The 20,900-nt window shown below is 42.4% G+C and overlaps 1 protein-coding gene across 1 annotated transcript in view; it reads right to left on the bottom strand.

The window, feature by feature from the left end:
* Positions 1–3,497: 3,497 nt before the first annotated feature.
* ASXL3 (ASXL transcriptional regulator 3) overlaps positions 3,498–20,900 on the bottom strand; it is a 197,340-nt gene continuing 179,937 nt past the window's right edge. Inside the window, exons 11-12 of the mRNA XM_040264812.1 lie at positions 14,379–16,341; positions 3,498–11,562 (exon numbers count right to left, since the gene is read on the bottom strand). Coding sequence (XP_040120746.1) covers positions 7,843–11,562; positions 14,379–16,341 — 5,683 coding nt within the window. The 3' untranslated portion in view covers positions 3,498–7,842. The remainder of the gene's footprint in view (positions 11,563–14,378; positions 16,342–20,900) is intronic.

Below are 20,900 nucleotides of genomic sequence, written 5' to 3'. Positions count from 1 at the left end.
GACTGTCAGGTGGTTGCCAGAGGTTGGTAGAGGGAGGTGGGTGAAATGGGTGAAAAGGCACAAAATTCCAGTTGGAAAATAAATACCCATTCCAGACTTCTTGCCTGGAAAATTCCACGGACAGAGGAGCCTGGTGAGCTACAGTCCATGGGGTTGCAAAGAATTGGACATGACTGAGCACACACATACAAGTCTCGTGACTGCAATGTACAACATGTGACCACACTTCACAGCACTGAACAGCATGGTTTAAAGATGATTAGAGAGTAGATTTTCAAAGTCCTTATCACAAGAAAAAAATTGTAACTATGTATTATGATGGGTATTAACTCCTCTTCCTGTGATGATCAATTTAAAATATATTCAAATATCAAATCATTAACTAAATATAAATTCAAATATTAAATCATTAACCTGGAACTAGTGTGTTATATGGAACTAGTGTGTTATATACCAATTACACCTCAAAAACAAAAAAAAGAGAACCATTTCAATGTCAGAAGACGAAAAAAAAAGAAGCTGTTACCAATCTCACACTGTTTTTCTCTTGGTCAAAAAGTATCTTGTAGGCTCCAACGGGCCCTCTAACAATGAAGAAATTATAGACATGAAGATGAGAGATAATGAGCTATCCATAAAGTCCTACTCTAAATGTAGTTTGGAAAATGTTTTTGAATTACTGAATTTTTTAAGATGCCAACTCGTTTCCCATAGCTCTGTTTTCCCTGCAAATATAAAGACTGTTTTACTAAAAATAAAAATAAAGCCAAAAAAATCTATGTGATACAAAAAAAGTCTACATTGAGTTCACATGTTAAAGCAAGAAGAGGTATAAAAGGTATCAGTGACTTCTATTTAGAAACATCAAGGAGAACTTCCCCCACTTAAGCCTTTCAATTTCTCATTATGAGATTTAAATTCATCAATTGGCAAATGAATTTTATATTACAGGAAGAAATGTTTTTTAAAATTTCCATATAAATGCACATGCATTAAATGCCACTGCTTCTTCATAGAAAAAGAACATCCAGGAGAAACTCCTATGGTTCCTACAGTTATTGTGGCCAATCTTTTTCATCAAAAGCCAAATGAATCAAGGAAATAAAACCATAGTTCTGCACTACCTCTATGTTCTCTCTTCATTAAAAGAATGAGGATTTGGAAATTAGCAGTTTTCTGAAATAAAACCATAATATGAAACCATAGATACATTTGGATCAAAGGTGAAACCTACTTTCCATGTACCATTTAACCAGCTAATGAGAAATCAAGACACTGGGATGAGTACCCAGAAAAATAAATGATCTTACTTATCTCAAGTGTCCAGGACCTTCTGTTGAAGCAGCAGGTGTTCCCTCCTTTAGCCAAGTTGCCGTTTATGGAGGGCATCCACCTAACAAGGTACTTGTAAACAGCAAAAGGGGGAAATGCCTGGACTTTTTGTTGTGTTTGGGTTAAAGCTTGCCTTTGAACCATCTCTAAATAATTTCCTTAAACACACACACATGCACACACACAGATTGTAGGTGGGAATTTTAGGTTAGATAACTAAAAAACAAACTTCCCCATAAATGCAATGGATATATGAAGTATAAATGCTAACTATTGATAAAAGCAGATTCAGGGAATCCCTTTGTTCACAGAACTTATCTTCAGCCAATCTTCATCGATTTGTTGTAATAGGACCATCTTTTTTTATTTGTCTGGCATCAGTTTGGATTGCCTATGCTTTGCAGGATTGCTAAATATATTCACTATCAGTGTTACTGATAGGTATAAAAATGGAATATTATTTAATATAGCTGAAAAACATAATAAAACTTTTAAATAAAATAGCAGAAAAAAATCAACCTTTGCTTTGCAAATCCGGGGACCCTCCTCCAGTTGGTGAGAATGTATGTAATTTATTGACTAGCAACTGGAGAAAAGTTTCTGCAGATAAAAAGACTGGGTTCATTGGCCAATCTAGACTTCCAGATTAGCTGTGACACTGGAGGACTCCAACTTCTGATTTCTGTTTCACTGTGGATAATGACGTGTGCACTGAACTTGACGTAATAAGTTCATGCCAACTGCACCCGCTGTCTTCAAAGAAATTCACGGCGACACACTTTCTAAGACTGATGTTCAACTCTATCCTGCAGGAAGAAGTCCAAAACTGTTGTAACAACTACTCTCCCGGTGAGATTCTTTCTAAATAATATTTAAGAGCTTGTTGAATCATTGGGTAAATCATTTGTTCTCAGATAAGGTCATGATAGATACAAATATGTACCTTAGATCCTAAGAGCAACTGTTACTTCAATAAGGTCACATTAATATATTAAGAATAAATATTTATATGAAAATTGCTTAATATACCTATTATGAGAATAAACAAATTAAAACATAATCAGATAAGTTTCAAGAAATGTCACCTTAGATAATGCTTGGTGGTTCAATTTTCTGTGATGAATTTTGGAATAGAAGATGCCTAGGTAGGCAGTAATGTAATAAAAACAATAAAAGAAAAATTCCACAATGCTAAATAAAATTAAGAAAACATTCTGTATAGGACGAAAAAGGAGTGCCAGTATTATAGTGAAAATAATTTAGTGTCAATTACAAGTATTTATTTCATCGCCTTAGTTGAATAAGCTGTGTTTTCATTACTATAATCATTTAATCTATGAGAAGGAAGAAGCATGTTTTTATTTTCCTCCAAAAGTAAACATCCTTTTTCGCCATCTGGTGGCTAAAGACCGCATTTTCTGTGTAGATGAAAACAGCTGAACTCAGATTTAACAGCTAATTATGTTTAATGCTTTCAGCTTCATCTTACTGTAAAGCTATGCATATTTCCTTAACCAATGTAAATATAACTGAGGTGATTTTGTTTTAATGGTTCAGAGCATTTTATTCATATCAATATATCTGTAATATTTAATACAAGAGAAGGAAAACTAACCTGCAATTATTTTAAAAAAGAATTTTGAGAGGTAATTCATTTTGAAAGTTAAAGTTAAATATGGTAGTAACAATTTGTTTGACTTACCTTTCTTTTGGTATAAGGAATTAACAATATTTGTATGAAAACAAGAAGATTCAAATATATTTTTAAATAAGCATAATAGATATGGTTGATTTCGAAGAGGAAACCTTTGTAGTAATAGTTAAACTGTATGTTGAAAATTCACCATACCAATAAGGGCAGAAAATTTAAGAGTATATGGTTTGTTCTGCTTATAAACTTTTTGTTAAGTAAAATGTCCAATGTAATTTATTAGTACATTTTATGTGTATATATATTAACCACCTCATTTCATTAAAAATTTAAAATTCATATTAAAAATTAGAAATGACAATAATTGAAGGTTGAATTTCTTTATTTTCTCCCAGAATATTTTAATATTGAAACCCAAATCATTACTTTAGAGAAAGGGAAAAACAGAAACATGGAAAGACAAACATTTCATTTAACTTATGGTATCGTGAGCAGTCACTTTTTTAGGCAACACTTTTTTTCTTTGTAGAAAAGAAATAAAAAACAAACAGCACCATTAAAGAATGCATGATCCCTGAATTCTAAACAAAACACTGCCTAAGAATTGTTTCAATGCTTGTTGCACTCCGTCACATTTAGTCAGGTATCAAAGCAAGCATAACAGTATTAAATTGTAGCAGTCTTACTGATTCAACTGCTCCCCCTTCTGAGGATTTTACACACCTTTTCTGAGTTTTTCCTGTGGGAATAATATATTCTTTGGTAGAGGGCTGAAGGAGGGTTGGACTTTGCTGTATGCTGATATAAAATGTCTGTGTACGTTCTGGGCCTTTGCCCCCCAATCTGTATTTGTTATGCATGTTATGTTTGGGTTGATTCACATTTTGCTGTTACACTGTAAGAGTAATACCGCCTTTTAAAAAAGGCATTAAATGGCTAATGTCAAACAGATGTAAACATTCAGAATACTGACCAAAGGGAAAAAAAATACACACAAACACACGTTTAAAAAAGTGTACTGAAAATATGAGTCAGATTAGGTTTCCATGAAGCCAGGGGGGAAAAAATACAGCAGTACAAGAAAAATTATGGCAACCAAGTAAAGCACTTTCTTTGAAACATTCATGAACAGTACAAATACAACAAAGTTTTTTCTACAGTCTAAATTATTCTGCAACTATCAAAGAGAGTACAAAGCGAAATAGTATGTGCTATAAAAAAAGCAGCTCCTTTAAATTATAGTAAAAATGCTTTTTGTTCGCTTTACAGTGACAAAGCATGAGGACTGAAGACAAGATTTTTTTCTATTCAGTGACATTTTGGCTACATCGGCCCCTGACAGTCTGGTGAGTTCCTTTTCTAGGACTCTTCACATTGTTCTCTAGAACATGGGACAGTGACTCTGGGCTCTGCGTATTCGGTGGGCTCACTCCCTCCAGGTCGCTAGCCCAGTGCGGGCCTCCACACTACAGAGCAGATACGACCCTTAACTTGGCTTCAGCTTCTGTCACCTGGGATTTGACCAGACCCAGGAGGAACTGGGAAACCAAGGCCACAGTAATTTCCCCTTTAGAAATTGTGCGAGTGTTTGTAAAGGCCATGGGGCTGTAGCATCTTGGATTCTTACTCTCGGCTGCCCTGTGAAGCACCGCTCGCACCAGCTTGTGTCTGTTTATTTTGAATGAGTAAGACTCTCCAGCTCTAGAAGTCAACTAAACCTTCCACAGCTCATCCCCAAAACACATACCACCACAAAGTCTTTATAGCAACCAGGCTCAACCTCATAGGTTTGTTTTCAAGTTTTTTCCTTCAAACTAGACCTTAGCAGGGAAATAGTCTATGTAACTATGGTGCTCAGGTCGCCAACATTTCTGCTATTCTCACTTTGGGGAAGGAAAAATTTTTTCATTCTGAAAATGACTCTTGCATGAGAACATTCATATTAACATGCCCATTAACTACCTAAATGTCTTTATACAACTTCAGGCAGATGTATATCATATAGGATCAGGGAATAGCAGTTTTCTTCCACCCCTGGTTTCAAAAGTGCTACTTAGGAAAATACCACCTTTGTGAAATTAATAATAAAAAAAAATTCCATGATAGATGTGCAAGCCATGTTCCTGATATGGATATCACAGTGTCCAATTACCAGAACACACACACACTAAAATTTGCACATTATACCATGGTAAACATGTAGCAAATAATATACTCCATTTGCACATAGGCAGATATCAGTGGAAATGAAGACACTAAGAACTTGCTCACCTAATCCAAATATACTGGCTTTTGTATATATTAAATGGCCATTCATTACATATCTGACCTATGTTTTACTTGTGAATTTTTCTTTCCATCTTTCGAGCGCAAAGCTTTAATTCTTCAGTAATATACACCATATGTGAACACTGGGAATTTAAACAAGGGCAGAGAAAGAGCAAGGGCAGAGAAATATTATGCTCTTTGGAACAGGGTGATAGAATCCACATGTGATCAGCAACTGATTCTCCAAACTTATCATGTGAAAAATCAGAAAAGAGAGAAGGACACTTTTCTTTATTCCCAGTGAGTAACTTGCGGGCAATGTTCCACAATGATGGAATTGATAATGAGCTCAGTATCATATCAGCCTCACTTGTATCTCATATGCAGAGTGCAAAGGTTTTGTAGACCGGAGTTTCAACAAGGTGTCAGTTACTAGGGTGATGTTGAATCTGCTGGTGTGGACAGTATCTGACACTGGTAGAGGAGCAACTAAACTTGGGAGGAGGAGGTGGCATGCAAGTGTCTATGTTTTAGGGGTGCCCCTCTGTGAGCGTGCCCTTCCGAAGCAACATCAGAGCCAAGCAGACCACAGAGACCCACTGATGAGGATACCACTCAAACCACCTGGTGAACTAAGGATCCGCTGGAACTAATGCTGCCTTTCTTGGGAAGGGCTGGTTAAGTGCATTGCTAATATTCTCAGCCACTAATTCTGTTAATTTTAATGTGAAAAACAGAACTGACAGCAACTGAAGCACTGAATCTCAGCCACGGAGGTAGGCCTTATTTGCTTTGATTTCTTCCTAAGTATCTTTCACTATCAGCAATTTGTTAGTAAAAATGACATATCACTTAATAAAATTTGGCAACATCACAGTAATAAATATGGAGGGGAAAAAGATGCCACGGTTGACTACTATCAAAAAAATTGCAAGTTTGTTTTTTTATCCTCAGGAATGTAATTTCCACTCATTTCAGTCGATTTTTAAGACGTAATTTAAGGGAATGTCAAAAGTTAACTTTGATTAGGATGATCCTTTGTGAAAATAACTGTCATTCTTACCCTGAATACAGAAGACATCCCCACACACCCAGATTTTCTGCAGTCACAATCGACCAGTGGGTTTAAGGTACTCCCCATTTTGTGCTCTGTAATATGAAGTTGAAATGGACATGGTTTTTGTTCTTTCATCTCCTCACAGAGTGCATGTGCTTTCGAACCTGCTTTAGGAACAGAGCCTGCTCAAACTACAGCTGTCCTCCGGCATGAGGGCGGCCGAAGTCCACGGAATGCAACTCAAATACTCAACGCCCAGACTCTCGGCTAAACATTGAGAACAGTTGTAAGATGCAGTATCCCTTTTTCAAAAGTAGTTCCACTACCCCAAATGTGAAGAATGCACTGAATTCACCTGAGGGTGGGGGGAAACCAAATCATGGAACACCCAGAACAATTCTAAAGGACTAGTTCAGAGTCAAATGCAATTACAGAGATTGTGACTCATGAGGAAAAAACTTGTTTGGAAAAATGTCAACACTTTAGCCTTCTAGAGTCCCTCTGGTCATCAATGACACTTTAAAAAAGAAATGGCCAACCTCTGCAGAGTCAGAAGTCAGAATGCAATGGTGTCATCAATAAAGGGCTATGATTATTTCCCCCCAATCTCAATATCCAGTAACTGTATTAGAGTGAATAGAATGGACCGATATTTACATCATCAACCCATTTAGGTGTGTTTGAATACACAGCATTTTACTTGTTTGCTCCGAATTTTAGGGCATCTTTTTTCATACTTGCTCTTAGAAGCCACGCACAAAGCTCTGAAATCCTCTGGGCCTCTTACAGTCTCAGGTGTCAAGAGGCTTGAACCAGACTGCTGGGCAAGAGACCCACACTGCAATTTCAGGTAGAAAAGACATTTCATTATGATGTGTGTACCATGTCCAAGGCAGATCCAGTAATCTGCCCATCTCCGAAGAGTCAAAAGGGAGGAAAGAGAGTAAGGACAGTGGAGTTCATTAATGGTATACCTCCTTTAATATCTCTTGTGATATGAGTAAATACAAGGAATCATACACTTAAATCAGATTCCCTTTGCCAAACAGAATGTCATCACTTATGGTGAAGGCAGATCCGAAGGAGTCAACTGTGGGAACCCTCACTGGAATGGTTTACCTGTAGAAGAATGCATCACCACCTCAAAATTGCTTTTACCAATCTCTTTCTACATCTCCATTTCTGGTTACCATGAAGTAATTAAATTGTCCTTTTCCTTGCTACACCTGGATTTTTTTTTTTTTTAAGCAACAAATTGGGAGGGAGTGACCTGTATACACACGCGTAGAAATTTTCCAGGAGTTGCAAATGGCAACTGAATATGCAAAAGACATGCTGCTGAGCCCCTTGGCTGGGATGCGATCTCGCCTCTCCCAGAAACACCAGAAAACAATATGAGATAGGGAAAAGAGCCTCTGTTCCAAACTAAAATAAATTAGCATGGGATAGACCCCACAGTGACTCAATGTGTTGTTGATGATGCCGTTTGGCTTTTCCGTAGAAGAAAAGGGATACTGCACCTTTCACTCGGCTTTTATCGCACAACCAGGCAAGCGACACAGAGTTTAGAAGGCCCTATGCAGTCGTCGTGGCAGAAGGCCCCGCAGCCTTTGCACACAATCATGGCTTTCAGCCGGCAAGAGCATTTCAGTTCCAATTCGTCCGCGTTGCTGCTGTCGGCAAAGTTCTGAACAGGCATCTGGGCGTTTTGAGCGGGCAGGCCCGTGGTGGGACTGGAGCCACTTCCCAAAACCCCAATGGACTTTTCAATGGCAGACGTGGCCCTTCTGAAGCTTGTGCTCCCGAAGTGGATGGTTGGATAGTTTCCACAGAGCTGCTGTTGTTGCTGCACCTGCATTTTCTGAGCAGCTAATTGGGTAAAAGGCTTTTGCGGCTCGGAAAGCAAATAGGAAGAGAAATCGGCATTTTTCAGCGCAAAGGCCTTCAACTGTTCTTTCATCTCATTCTGGTCGTAGGAAACTTGTTTCATGCCCAGTTCGCAGCTGCTGCTCAAACCTTCCTCAAAAGAAAGAGGTTCCGATTTTATATTGCTACATATGCCCGTGGACTGTGGCCAACTGAGTCTCTTAGTGGTTTCCATGGTAACCGGCGGTTGTTTTTGCTCGGGTGGGACTTCTGGGTTAGGATGAGGTGGAGGTAGCGGAGGTGGCGGAGGAGGGGGTGGCGGGGGCAGAGCCAAGGCGGGAGGGGGCGGGGGCGGGGGCGGGGGGAGATGCACCAGGGCCTTGTGCGGCATTCCATGCGGGGTCCCCCCGACGTCATCACCTTCTTTAATGGGCACGTTCGGGGGTGCCATGTTGGCTAACCTCAGCTGGTGAGGCGCCGGGGAAAGGCCAACCTCCCCCAGTCCCTTCTGTTCAAGGTGCCTATTGAAGGCGAACGCGTTACAGCCTGTTGAGGTCTTGGCAGAGGCTGGTAACAGAGCTGCTGGAGGAAGGGGGCCCCTGGGTGTCAGAGGCATTTGGTAAAACTGCTGTCTGTGAGAGGTCCCGGGGTCGGGATGGAAGCCCCCGTTCTTGTCGACGTGAAACAGGGTCTGCTGGAAGCTACACGAGGGGAGCAGCCGCTTCTGCTGTTTGACCTCAGGGCTGTGAGCAATCCTGCTCTGCGCAGGGTGCTTGTTCAGCCACTCCTGCTTCAGAGGCTGGCTGTGTGCCAGCGGACTCAGGCCGGAGCCGAGGACACAGGGCACCCCTTTCACGTCGGGGTCCGCCAGCAGTTTCCCCGGCTCACATTTCACTTGCGTGTGCTCCCCCACGGTCCTGGCCACCCTCTTCTTGGGGTGGTTCTCTCGCTTCCTCATTTGGAGCGGTGCCAGGGCTCCGGCCAAGTAGCCCTTCCCATCTGGATTGGGCGAGCTGAGGGGCATTTCAACCACGTTCCTCTCCGGGGCTGCTTTACCCGCTGAGGTAGTCGGAAGAGGCAGGGGGAGCCTGTTGATCTCCAGCTTGGCTCCCAATCTCGGCTGCGGCAACACTTTCTCCAGAGGCAGGTTGCCCTGGAGTAACTGTGTGACGAGGGGGTTGTTGGCCTCCACCGACGACAGACGGCAGCTGGAGCTCCCAGCGCTGGGCACCCGCTTCAGGTTGTCTGTGGCCAAAGAGACAGCCTCCTCCAGGGGCCCGGAGGCGGGGGCCTTCACGGTCTGCGGCGGCTGCGCACTTGGGGCTGCCTCGGCGGCCGGAGCAGGCAGCTCGGAGCTGGGGAAGTCTTCGGTGTCCATCCTGAAGCCCTTGTCCACGTCGTGAGGTTCGGACTTCACGGGGAGCGTGACGCTTGTGACGAGATTCCGGGGCTGACGTTCCGCCACGTGCGAGTAGCTGGCGTGCTCGGTCTTGATGGACTTGGGACAGCTCTGCTCCAGATAGTCCTTCTGTTTGCTGGAAGCCGGGTGGCTGGGCGGAGGCTGGCCCGTGCTCCGCATCCCGTCCTCACTCCAGCAGATCCGGCTGCCCGGGTTGTAGGGATGGCTACAGGTGGTGTCAGCTTCACTCTTGAACGCGGCTGAGCCACGCGCCTGCTCGGCAAAGCTGTGACTTGGGGGATGGCCCTCTTTTAATTTATCGGGAACAACCAGGAGTCCTTCACGAAGACCCGGACAAGTGGCCTTCATCGTCTGACTGTCTTGCTCGGCCGCGGAAGCCGCAATGAAACTGGAACCGTGATCTCCGCCTTCAAGGGCCACTGGCTCAGGCCTGCTGATGACAGACACCTGTGGGAAGGCCACAGGTGGCCCGGTTGCCTCTGTCCTCCCGGGCCGGGTCTGGAGCTCCAAGCCAGCTTCCGCGCTCTCTAGGGAAACCGTCAGAGACAGGGTGGAGGTCAGCGTGGTGCTGTGGTCCACGATGACCTTACACGGGATGGATCGGTTTATGGCTGCTGGTGTGAAGCCGCCCGGGGTTGGCTGAGGTTTCCCAGAAGGGTCTCCCCTGTTCCGAGTCCCTGAAGTCTTTTCCAGGCTTTCGGCACTTAACTTGGGAGGGCTATCATAAGAGCTGATGGTCAGCATGCTTCCAGAAAACACTGCCACGGGCGGGCGTGCCACCAGGGCGTCAGTGACCGCAACAGGGTCCCTACAGCCGAGGGAGGCTCTCACAGTGGTGCCCATGGGCACGGTGGCCAGTTCTTCACTCCCAGGCATGGCTATCTTCTCGGGAGGGTATCTGTTGTTCACTCCCGTTGGGGGCATCAAAACAGAGCTAGTGGAGAGATGGTTGGGCAAGTTGCTTCCAATCGAGGGAGCTGGCACGGAGGTGTACGGAGTAGAGACGAGGCTGCCAGCACTGCTGCTGGGTACCAGTGCCAGCTGGTCATTGTGGGGGCTGGCCGAGCCTGAGCCCTCTGAGGGGGCGGGGAGAGGTGTGCTCTCCATACATTTTGGTATAATGGCTATGCATGGGGTGTCCGTTTCCTGGATGGTTTTTAACATGCTTATGTTACAAGCAGAAATTGTAGCGTTTGCACTGTCAATAGACATTAGGACGGAGGATTTATCAACAGGACTCACAAAGGGATGCGCTTTAATGGCTCCTGACAGAGCGCTGCTGCAGACAGACGTGGGGACGGGATTTTTATTAAAAAGCATGGGCACACTGCTATTTTCAGAAGAGGTAGATGAAACCATTTTCTCAGGTAAGTGTGACACAGGTGTGTTTTCGTCAGAACTATGCACAGGTAAGTCTGTGGCGGTTTCTGGAAGTTTCGTCGGGTTGAGAGGCTGCTGTAGAACCGCGACGGTGTCCCGGAGGTGCGCGGCCTTGTTGCTGGGAGATCGGCAGTTCGGGTTGACAATGATGACGCCAGGCGAGCCTTCAATTTTTGTTTCAGGGGCAGGAGAGACGACGTCTAAGCTTGGAGGCCCTTCCTTTGGGCCGAGCAGGGGAGGCCCTCGGGGCTCTTTCGGGTTCTGGAAGAGGTGGGCTCGCGCTTGATGCTTAGCAAAGAGCTTGGCCTTCGTCTGCTCTTTGATGTGCGCCAGGGTCCGGGCCTTCCCGCCCTCTCCGGGGCTCCCCATGGCACCTGAGACGATGCTGGCCGCGGCTGCCACAGCTGCGGCTGCCGCCGCCTCGCGCTGAGCCCTGGCTTGCTGCGCTCGGGCCTTGATGTCTGCCAGGGTCCGGGCTCCCGTGTTCCTCCCGCTACTGACAGAGGTGCTGGAAGACGCACGAGCCTCTGGTTTGGAGACGGGTTGGCTCTTGATGATAAAGGGTGGCCCGATTTTGGAAAGCTGGATCTACAGGAAGGAGGTGGGAGGGGCGGGGGGGCAGAAATGAAAAGATAAAGTAAGCATAAGGAGAGGAGCATACGAACTCAAGGGCAGGGAATAACCACGTTTTTTAAGGGCCAACCCCTAAATCCACGAATGGGCTTTTGGGGGTAAAAAAAACAAAAGCAACAATAAACGCAGCACGAATGTGAAAATTAAAAAATTTAACCTCTGTTTTAATCTACAAAACATCAAACAGTGACTTCATTTGGCATGGAAATGAAACATATTAAAGCATCATATGAACGGAAAGGAAGCCCAGGTGAGAGGAACCTTCTTCAAATGAGGTGAACTAAAAATAGTTAAGCTTTCGACTTATCTTCCTGGCTGGCACGAAAAAGGAGGACCTTGACTCTGTTTGGATTTACTGGTCTTAATTTGACATAAAGGAGAAAGCCCCAAGGAAGGCTCAAGACTAGAATTCTCAGCTGTGATCCCAGGCTGTGTACTTCAGTTTCTCCAACAACCTCCCAAGTTGAAGACTGTAGCTTTTATGTGGTCCCATACCACCTAGCATGCTGCCTTATACATATAATAAGCACACAATACAAGTTAGTAAATTCAGTTCTAAAATGAGCCTGGCTATTTCCGGTCTATTTCCTTCACAGAGCTGTTATAAAGAGGGAATGAGACTGTTTTTGTGAGAGTGCTATGCCTTCCAAAGGGATTTTGTTATTAGCAGTATGTTATATTGAAAGCAAGGGCAACTCTAGTTTTCTGCCTCCAAAATAGCATGGGTTGGGCAGTTTATTTTGGAAATCCACAGTGTGCTGAATTTCATACATGTCCCAACACACACTGTTCATTTACTCATGCTAACTGAGAAACGCATATGTGTGTGCTCAATTGCTAAGTCATGTCTGACTCTTTGCAACCCTATGGAATATAGCCTGCCGGGATCCTCTCTGTCCATGGGATTTTCTAGGCAAGAATACTGGAGTGGGCTGCCATTTCCTCCTCCAAGGGATCGTCCCAATCCAGGGCTCAAACTTGCATCTCCGGCTTGGCAGGTGGATTCCTTACCATTGAGCCGCCAAGGAAGCCCAAGAGATGCACAGTCGTCACCGAATTCATGCAGCCTAAGACCTACCAACCAATATCCCGAAGCAATGGCCTGTGATGTGCTAGCCACTGAGAATGTTCACAGAGTCACAGATTTGTGGAGCTGGAAGGGATCTAGTTAAAGCCCTTAAGGTACAGTTGCAAACACTGAGCCTCTGGAGATAGGCTGCTCTGGGGTCATCTAACCAGAGCATGATGGAGACTTTCAGCTCCCTGTTCTCTCCTGTTGACATGTACTATGCTTCCTTTTATTCTGTCCTCTAGAAAAAAGATTTCTCCTAAAAAACTTACATCTCTCTTCTTAACATTTATGCACTTACATATGTTGAGATTATAAACATGTGACACATATTACAAGATCATTTCAACTTGAAATTATCCTTTAGAACTCTGGAAGGTGGAATTATTTTCCTGAGCTCTCATTTCTCATTTTCAAACATGTGCTGGTTCTCTTCTAATCCAAATGCTCCAAAGAAAGATAAATTTAGAAAAGAATTTCAGCTTTTCCTTTTAAGTACTTCCCTTCATTTAAAAAATTAGAAACATCCAGCCTAACAAACAACAAATGTCTCTTTAATCCACAAATGTTTACATAAAGGTATATATCACTTTGAAAAACAGCTTTTGACAAAAAACAGGATACTTCAATGTATTATATACTTGTATATTTGTCTATACTTAAACATATTATACTTAAAAGTATTTCCTAGGGGAAGCATGCTTATTATATTTGTCTTTCCACTGCTTCATAAATTAAAATGCATAGCAGGGTTTTAATGGGATAATGTTCATCTTTTATATCTCTAGAATCTTATTTAATAGGGAATGATTCATTACACAGAATAACTACAATCACACCCTTAAAAATCAACCTTAGGGAGATTAAGAGTCCCTATTACAAGTAGATGTCAGAGCAGAATGAAATAAAAAGACATGAAGAAAAACAAAGGCTGAGTTTGTTTATAATTCTTTGAATCAATCTTAATTTTCAGTTCACTTAGGCAGATTCAATTATATAAAAGGTTGGTATTCTGAGAGTTAAAATCTACCTGGGAATCAAAATAAAAAGTATAATTAGGAATGTTTGTCTACAGGCTTTATTATTTTGTGAAGTCAAATACTTCTTAACTATCTTGGAAATAAAATAGTAGCATTTGTATACATGTATATCTATGGCATTTTCCTCTGGGTTTGCAAAGCAATTTCATTTATTTATTCAAGAAGTATTTAATGAAGGTCTTTCAGAAGCCAGGCCCTCTCTGCTGGGCAGTGTGGTGTGTGGGGAGTTCAATGTTTGTTGGCAAATGAATGAAGGGATAATACATACTTTCATTTCTTGAATGCACGCCTCTGACTTGATCACTACTGTCTCTAGTTCTGATAACTTTTATAGAATGCTGAATTAACCTTCAAATTTATGTAGATCTCTGTCCTACATCCTGGAGTCCCCCAAAGGCCATGTATCTGAGTGGCCTGTGGGCTCCTCCAGGCGCAGTTCTCCCTCTTCATTTCTTTCCCCCTTAAATGCCCAGGTCTAAATATATACATGTATCTAAACTTACTGTATGAACTCAGTGCAGTCTGAAAAAGAATCTCTGAAAAGGATCAGACTGGTGCTGGGAGTACTGGATTATAAACTGTGACATTTATTTTTGAAAAATGAAATATCTGAATAGGAAAAGCCTATCTATGGAATTTTTCATTAAAAAAAAATACCATACCTTGAGAGGTGGGACCCTTGGCTCCTCTCTTGGGGGCGGCTCTTTCTCAGGTGGGCTGCTGGACGAGCTGTTCCGTCCAGCAGGTGACTGGTCATCGTCTATCCTAGCCCTCTTCTCCTTACAAATCCCGAAGCCGTGATGCTCTGCAGTTTTCCTCTTTGATATTTCAGATTCTCTGCTTTCATTTCTTACCCCATCTGGGGACTTGGAGGGCTCTGACAACTTGGAAGAATGTGAGTTCTCCAGCCGATTCTGTGAGCTCCCCTGCTTATGCATTTTATTTCTAGAGCCTTCTGAAAATGAAGCCTTATCTACTGAGGAGACGTATTGTTTGTCCTGTAGTTTAGCTGATGGGACCTCATTTCCCTTACTCTCTGTTTCTTCAGAAAAGATGGGTAAGTCCAATGGTGAAGATATCCCTTTCTTTTCTGCTCTTTGCAGGACATTATGATTTTTCACTTTGATCATTTCTGTAGAAGGAAGTTCTGGAATTGAAGTAGGATAGGATTTCTCAGTTTCAACGTGTGATTTACAAGGCTGCTGATTCAGGGTGTTACTGTGTAATTCTTCTGATGAATACGCTTCAGGAGCAATCGAAGAAGAAGCCATTTTGATGGGTTCAGGAGCATTTGATAGAATCTTCTGTTGAGAGGTAACACCCTCTCCCAAGGGCTTGGCAGGAGCAGAACCTTCGTCTTTCTGCGGGGAGGGTGGTTCTTCGGATACGGAAGTGGACGTTCTTTGTTGATGCACCATTCTTTCATTCATGGAAGAACTGGAAACTGGAGATGTTTCTGAAGGAAGTGGCAAACTGGATATAAAAGTGGTCTCAGGTGTGAGAAGCATGGAAGACACTGAAGAAGTTTCTGATGTCAAAGGTAAATCAGACATGGGTGAAGTTTCTGATGTTAAAGGTAAATTTGATACTGGGGATGCTTCCGATGTCAAAGGTAAATTGGACATCAAAGATGCTTCTGATGTCTCAGGGGAGGTGGATATTGGAGAGATTTCTGACAGCAAAGATGCATGAAGATTTTCATCAGTGGCATTTCTCTGATTATATTTGTCCACATTTTCAGTGCTAGACACCTCAGAGCAAAACGTTGTCTCAAGGGAGGTTGGAGTACACGACTCTTCTGAAGTGGATTGGTTTTCCCCTGCTGGGGATGTCAGACTGGTACAGGCTCCCTCTGGACTCTCAGAAGAGAAGGACGTTTCAGAGACACAGGCATTTTCAGAAAGCTGCTCATCAGGCTCGCTCTGCAATTCCATATCCACGGCAATTCCTTCACTTGGAAATTGGCCTTCTAGGGACGATGACCCCGTTTTAATTTTTGGAGTGTTGGTCTCTAGTGCAGTTTCTGGCTCCTTATGTTCTGTGTCACTAACATGAGTCATGGATAAAGTGGAAGGAACGAGGGAGTCACAGACTTCCAGCTGATCAATGACAACTGACATCTCTTCCTGGGGAGATTCTGATTTCTCTTCCACGTTAACTTCGATAGGAGGCAAAGTTTCCAAAACATCATTCATCATAACACAAGATTCCACATGATCTTCAGGAGGTGCTAATTGTGGCTCTTCATGAGAGGTGGCTGGATTTTCTGACTCCTCAGAAAATTCAGGTATTGTCTTGTGATTCTCATCCTGGCACTCACAGATGCTGGTCTCGACCTCTTCTGCAATTTCCTCCTGAATCACGGATTCTTCAGGGATCAAGATGTCCTCTGATTCTGACTCTGTCATTACATCTTTACCTACATCTACCATAGGACAAAGAGTAGCACAGAATTCAGGCTCTGGAGAAGTTGGGCTTTTCATGCTTTTTGGCTGTTGTTCTTGCAAAGGAGCCTGTGCAGAGAGACTGGGAAGGCCAGGGGTCCCACATGAAGAACTCCTTTCAGCTCCATCAATGTTTGGTCCAGATGTGAGCTTTACAGAGTCCTCTCTTGACATGCCCAACCTGAACAGAAATTAGAAATACTAAATTATTGTTCAACCACAAAACATGAAAGGTACAAGTTGGATCTCTCACCAAATATAGCATTCATAGAAGTAAATGCATCAAATTAATTTTATTATTACTAAGTAGCATGCTTAGCCTATGCAAGCTAGTTTATCATGGCTTAAGTTTTCTACTCCTTTTATGTGCTCAATTGCTCAGTTGTGTCCAACTCTTTTCGACCCCATGGACTGCAGCCCGCCAGGCTCCTCTGTCCGTGGTATTCTTCAAGCAAGAATACCGGAGTGGGTTGTCATTTCCTTCTCCACAGGATCTTCCTGACCCAGGGATCGAACCTGCATCTCCTGCACTGGCAGGCAATTCTTTACCATTGAGCCATGTGGGAAGACTGCTTTTATAATCGTAACTAAAATAAACTCTGCATGCATGCTCACTCAGTCATGTCTGACTCTTTGCAACTCCATGGACTTCAGCCTGCCAGGCTCCTCTGTCTATGGGATTCTCCAGGTAAGAATACTGGAGTGGGTTGCCATTTCCTCCTCCAGGAGATTTTCCTGACCCAGGGATTGAATTCATGTCTCCTAAGGCTCCTGTTTTGACAGGCAGATTCTTTACCACTGAGCCACCTGGGAAGCCCCAAAATAAACTTTTGGTTTTAAAAAAAAGTATTGATTTTTATTCTATAAGCAAGGAAATATCAACCTTACCAAGTATTAGTAATAATAAAATTGCATAGTACAAAGGTTAAAAAAATATGAGCTGAAAGGCAAAAGAATATAAAAAAAAAATCTAAACTTTTATACTCAGAAAGTAGAAATATATCCTTATAGTAGAAAATCTCATAGTCCTCAAAAGATGCAACATAACCAAATAATTAAAAGAAATGGAAGATGGGTATGTTGTAAAATTCTATAACTGAAATGACTTCCAAAGATTAAGTTCTCTTAACCCAATGTAAAAGATGTCCATCACCTTATTTTAGTATCTAAATGTCTAACCTAAGATATGATGGAAATTTCATTAAAGAATAATAAGTATGGTTGGGGTCATCAAAGTTGATTCCACTAGATTATATCTGTGTGAGACAAGACATTTCAGTTCTTTCATGTAGATCTCTTACAGTAAAAATATTCCATAAAAAGACAGTATAGAATATCAAGAAATAGACCAGGCCATAAGACAAAGTTCATCAGAATTATGATTGATAATATTGTAAATCACTATTTCCTATCATACTAAGTTACAATGTTAGCATCAGATGGTAGGGAAATATGCTGTTCTAAATGAAGTTAAATTAGAGTGCAGGCAATTACAAGGATGAGCAGGAGAGAGAATATTCCCAGAGGAAGAAACATATTTGAGTGAGGAAACAGAGCTGTAACAGGAAAATACCTCAGTGAAATCTTCTTCAACCTTTTACTTAAATCCTCAAAATAAAAAGGAAGTAAGAAAGAATGTGCTTTTTGGGTATTTGATCATTGCCTTCTTCACTAAATTTCAGAAAGCTGAGAAAGAAAGATAGAATTAGTCTCTCTTCTTTCAACTTTCCCTAAGACGGGTTCAAAGTAAACCACAGTTTATATTATGCTAAGAAGGAAAGAATAATATAACTACACAACAGATGAATTTAGAACAGAAAAATCAGCTGGATACAAGGTCTCCTGGGGCCAGATCAAGTAAAGATATCACTGATACTAGATTAGATAGAGAATACACAAAACCTACCCACCGGCAGCCAAAGTTCAGCTAGATGAGTCACAAGGATATTATTAAATATATACTATAATTTTGGGTTAGCATACTCATAGCATCTACACAAATAATTAAAACAAATTTAAGATAGTACTCTATCAAAAATCCTCAAGGAAATCAACCCTGAATATTCACTGGAAGGACTGATGCTGAAGCTGAAGCTCAGATACTTTGGCTATCTGATGTGAAGAGCTAACTCATTGGAAAAGAACTTGATGCTAGGAAAAACTGAGGGCAAAAGAAGAAAGGGGTGGCAGAGGATGAGATGGTTGGATGGCATCACTGACTCAATGGACACAATTTTGAGCAAACTCCAGGAGATGCTGAAGGACAGGGAAGCATGGCGTGCTGAGTCCACGAAGTCGCAGAGTCAGACACGACTTAGTGACTGAACACCAACCTGGATTAAAGGCAGAGTAAGCCAGTAAGAACCAAAATAAAGATCTCAAACAGCAGAAAACTAAATCAGACAGATCTTAACTAAAGGGGAGCTTCAGTGGTAACATTCTTGGGAGAACTCAGAGCAGTGAGAAGGCACATGGTGTCAGCCAACTGAAAATTATCTGATGGGAGGAAAATATTCCTCCTGCATTGAGGGAATATAGGTAATCTCAGAGTAAGAAGATTAGAAGGGCAGTCAATGAAATGTCCAAAATGCATCAGTCATCCAGTATGTAATCAAAGATCAGAAAAGATAAGCAAGAAGTCCAGGGAGGTAATGGGACAGAAACTCTATGGATAAACTACAGCAAGGAAAGGGTCAAGTAAATAAAAGAACTGTTGAATGAATATGCTCAGTGATAATCTGCTGACTGAGGAAAAGTCTCTGTGTGGTCTTGCAACATGGGCTGTCTGACATAGTCTGTGTGTGGCACAAAGACAATGCTTGATGAAGACTGAGTTGATAAAAGAACAGGCCCAACACACAATAACAACTAAGGACAGGTTCTTTGCAGGTGACTGACTTGCTTATGCTTCTTCCATTACAGACAAGAGTGCTCCCGACACTCCCTTTGTCAGAGAAGACAAGGAAGGCAGGGTTCTTAATCTTGCTGGACATCAGCATGATGGAGAAGCATCTAAACATACAGATTCCAGGGTTCATCTCCTGGAGATCCCCAATCAGTATGTCTGGGGTGGGTGTCCTAAATCTGTATCTAATCTGTTTTTTAATTTAATTGATTTATTTACGGCTGCACTGGGTCCTTGTTGCTGTGTGTGGGTTCTCTCCAGTTTTGGCAAGTAGGGGCTACTCTTTATTATGGGGCCCGGACTTATTGTGGTGGCTTCTCTTGGTGTGGAGCACTGGCTCTAGGTGCTTGTGAAGTGAGTGAAGTCGCTCAGTCGTGTCCGACTCTTTGCGAGCCCATGGACTGTAGCCTACCGGCTCCTCCGTCCATGGGATTTTCCGGGCAAAGGTACTGGAGTGGGTTGCCATTCCCTTCTCCAGGGGATCTTCTGAAACCAGGTCTGCCAGATTGCAGGTGGATTCTTTACCAGCTGAACCACTAGGGAAGCCCAAGATGATCTAAAGTTACTGTCAACTGTCAGCTCTTAAATTCCTCTTTTTTTCTTATAAATCTGGTTGTCTGTGAGACTCAAATTCTGCTCAAGGAAAATGTGCCCCTGTTAACTGGGAGACAAAGGAGAGGATACTTTCAATTTAGTTCAGTCACTACCATGCTTATCTACATCTGGCATTATCTTTAAAAACACTACACAAATCAAAATAAGAAATTTAAAAGTGGTTATACCCTCCTACACTGTTGATGAGAATGTAAATTGGTACAGCTACTATGGAAAACAGCATGAAGATTCCTCAACAAAATAAAAAATACCATTGTCATATAAGGCAATAATCCCACTCCTGGGCAAAGATCCAGAAAAAACTATAATTCAGAAAGATACACACACCCCAACATTCACAGCAGCACTGCTGAAAATAGCCAAGATGCAAAAACAACCTGAATGACCACTGGCAGACGAACAGATAAAGAAGATGTGGGACATACACACAATGGAATACTACTCGGTCATAAACCCTAACAGAACAATATCATTTGCAGCAACATGGACGGACGTAGAAATTATCACCCCAGAAGTTAAGTCAGACATTTACGATATGTTATCACTTCTATGTGGAATCTAAAATATGGCACAAATGAACTTACCTACAAAAGAGACTCACAGACGTAGATAACAGACTTGTGGTTGCCAAGGGGTAGGAGAGAGAGCGATTGCGAGTGTGACATTAGCATTCTACACAGGATGGACGCACAAGGTCTTACTGTATCACATGGTGGTGGTTTAGCTGCTAGGTGTGTACAACCCCTGCGATTCCATGGACGGTAGCCCGCCAGGCTCCTCTGTCCACGGGCTTCTCCAGGCAAGAATACTGGAGTGGGTTGCCATTTCCTTCTCCAGGGGATCTTCCCAACCTAGGGATAGGACTTCAGTTTCCTACATGCAAGCAGTCTCCTGCCTTGCCGGTGGATTCTTTACTGACCAAGTCACCATGTATCACATGGATGAGCTATATTCAACACCCTATGATAATCCATAATGGCAAAGAATATAAAGAAGAATGTACAATATATATTTATTATACATACATACACTGAATCACCGCTGTAGAGCAGAAATTATTACAACACTGTGAATCAACTATCCTTGAGTAAAATAAAGGTGTTTTTTTTTTTTTAAGTGGTTATAAAGGAAGAGGAAAATGGACAGAGCAATAGATAGTACTTCAGGCTTTCCTTAAAATAATGACTAAACAAATGTATACTCAGAGTCAACATTTTTGG

The sequence above is a fragment of the Oryx dammah genome, unplaced genomic scaffold (assembly GCF_014754425.2).
Source record: "Oryx dammah isolate SB20612 unplaced genomic scaffold, SCBI_Odam_1.1 HiC_scaffold_22, whole genome shotgun sequence".
Lineage (NCBI taxonomy): Eukaryota > Metazoa > Chordata > Mammalia > Artiodactyla > Bovidae > Oryx > Oryx dammah.
The sequence above is the reverse complement of the archived record's forward strand: the minus strand, read 5'-3'. Positions and strand labels throughout refer to the sequence as shown.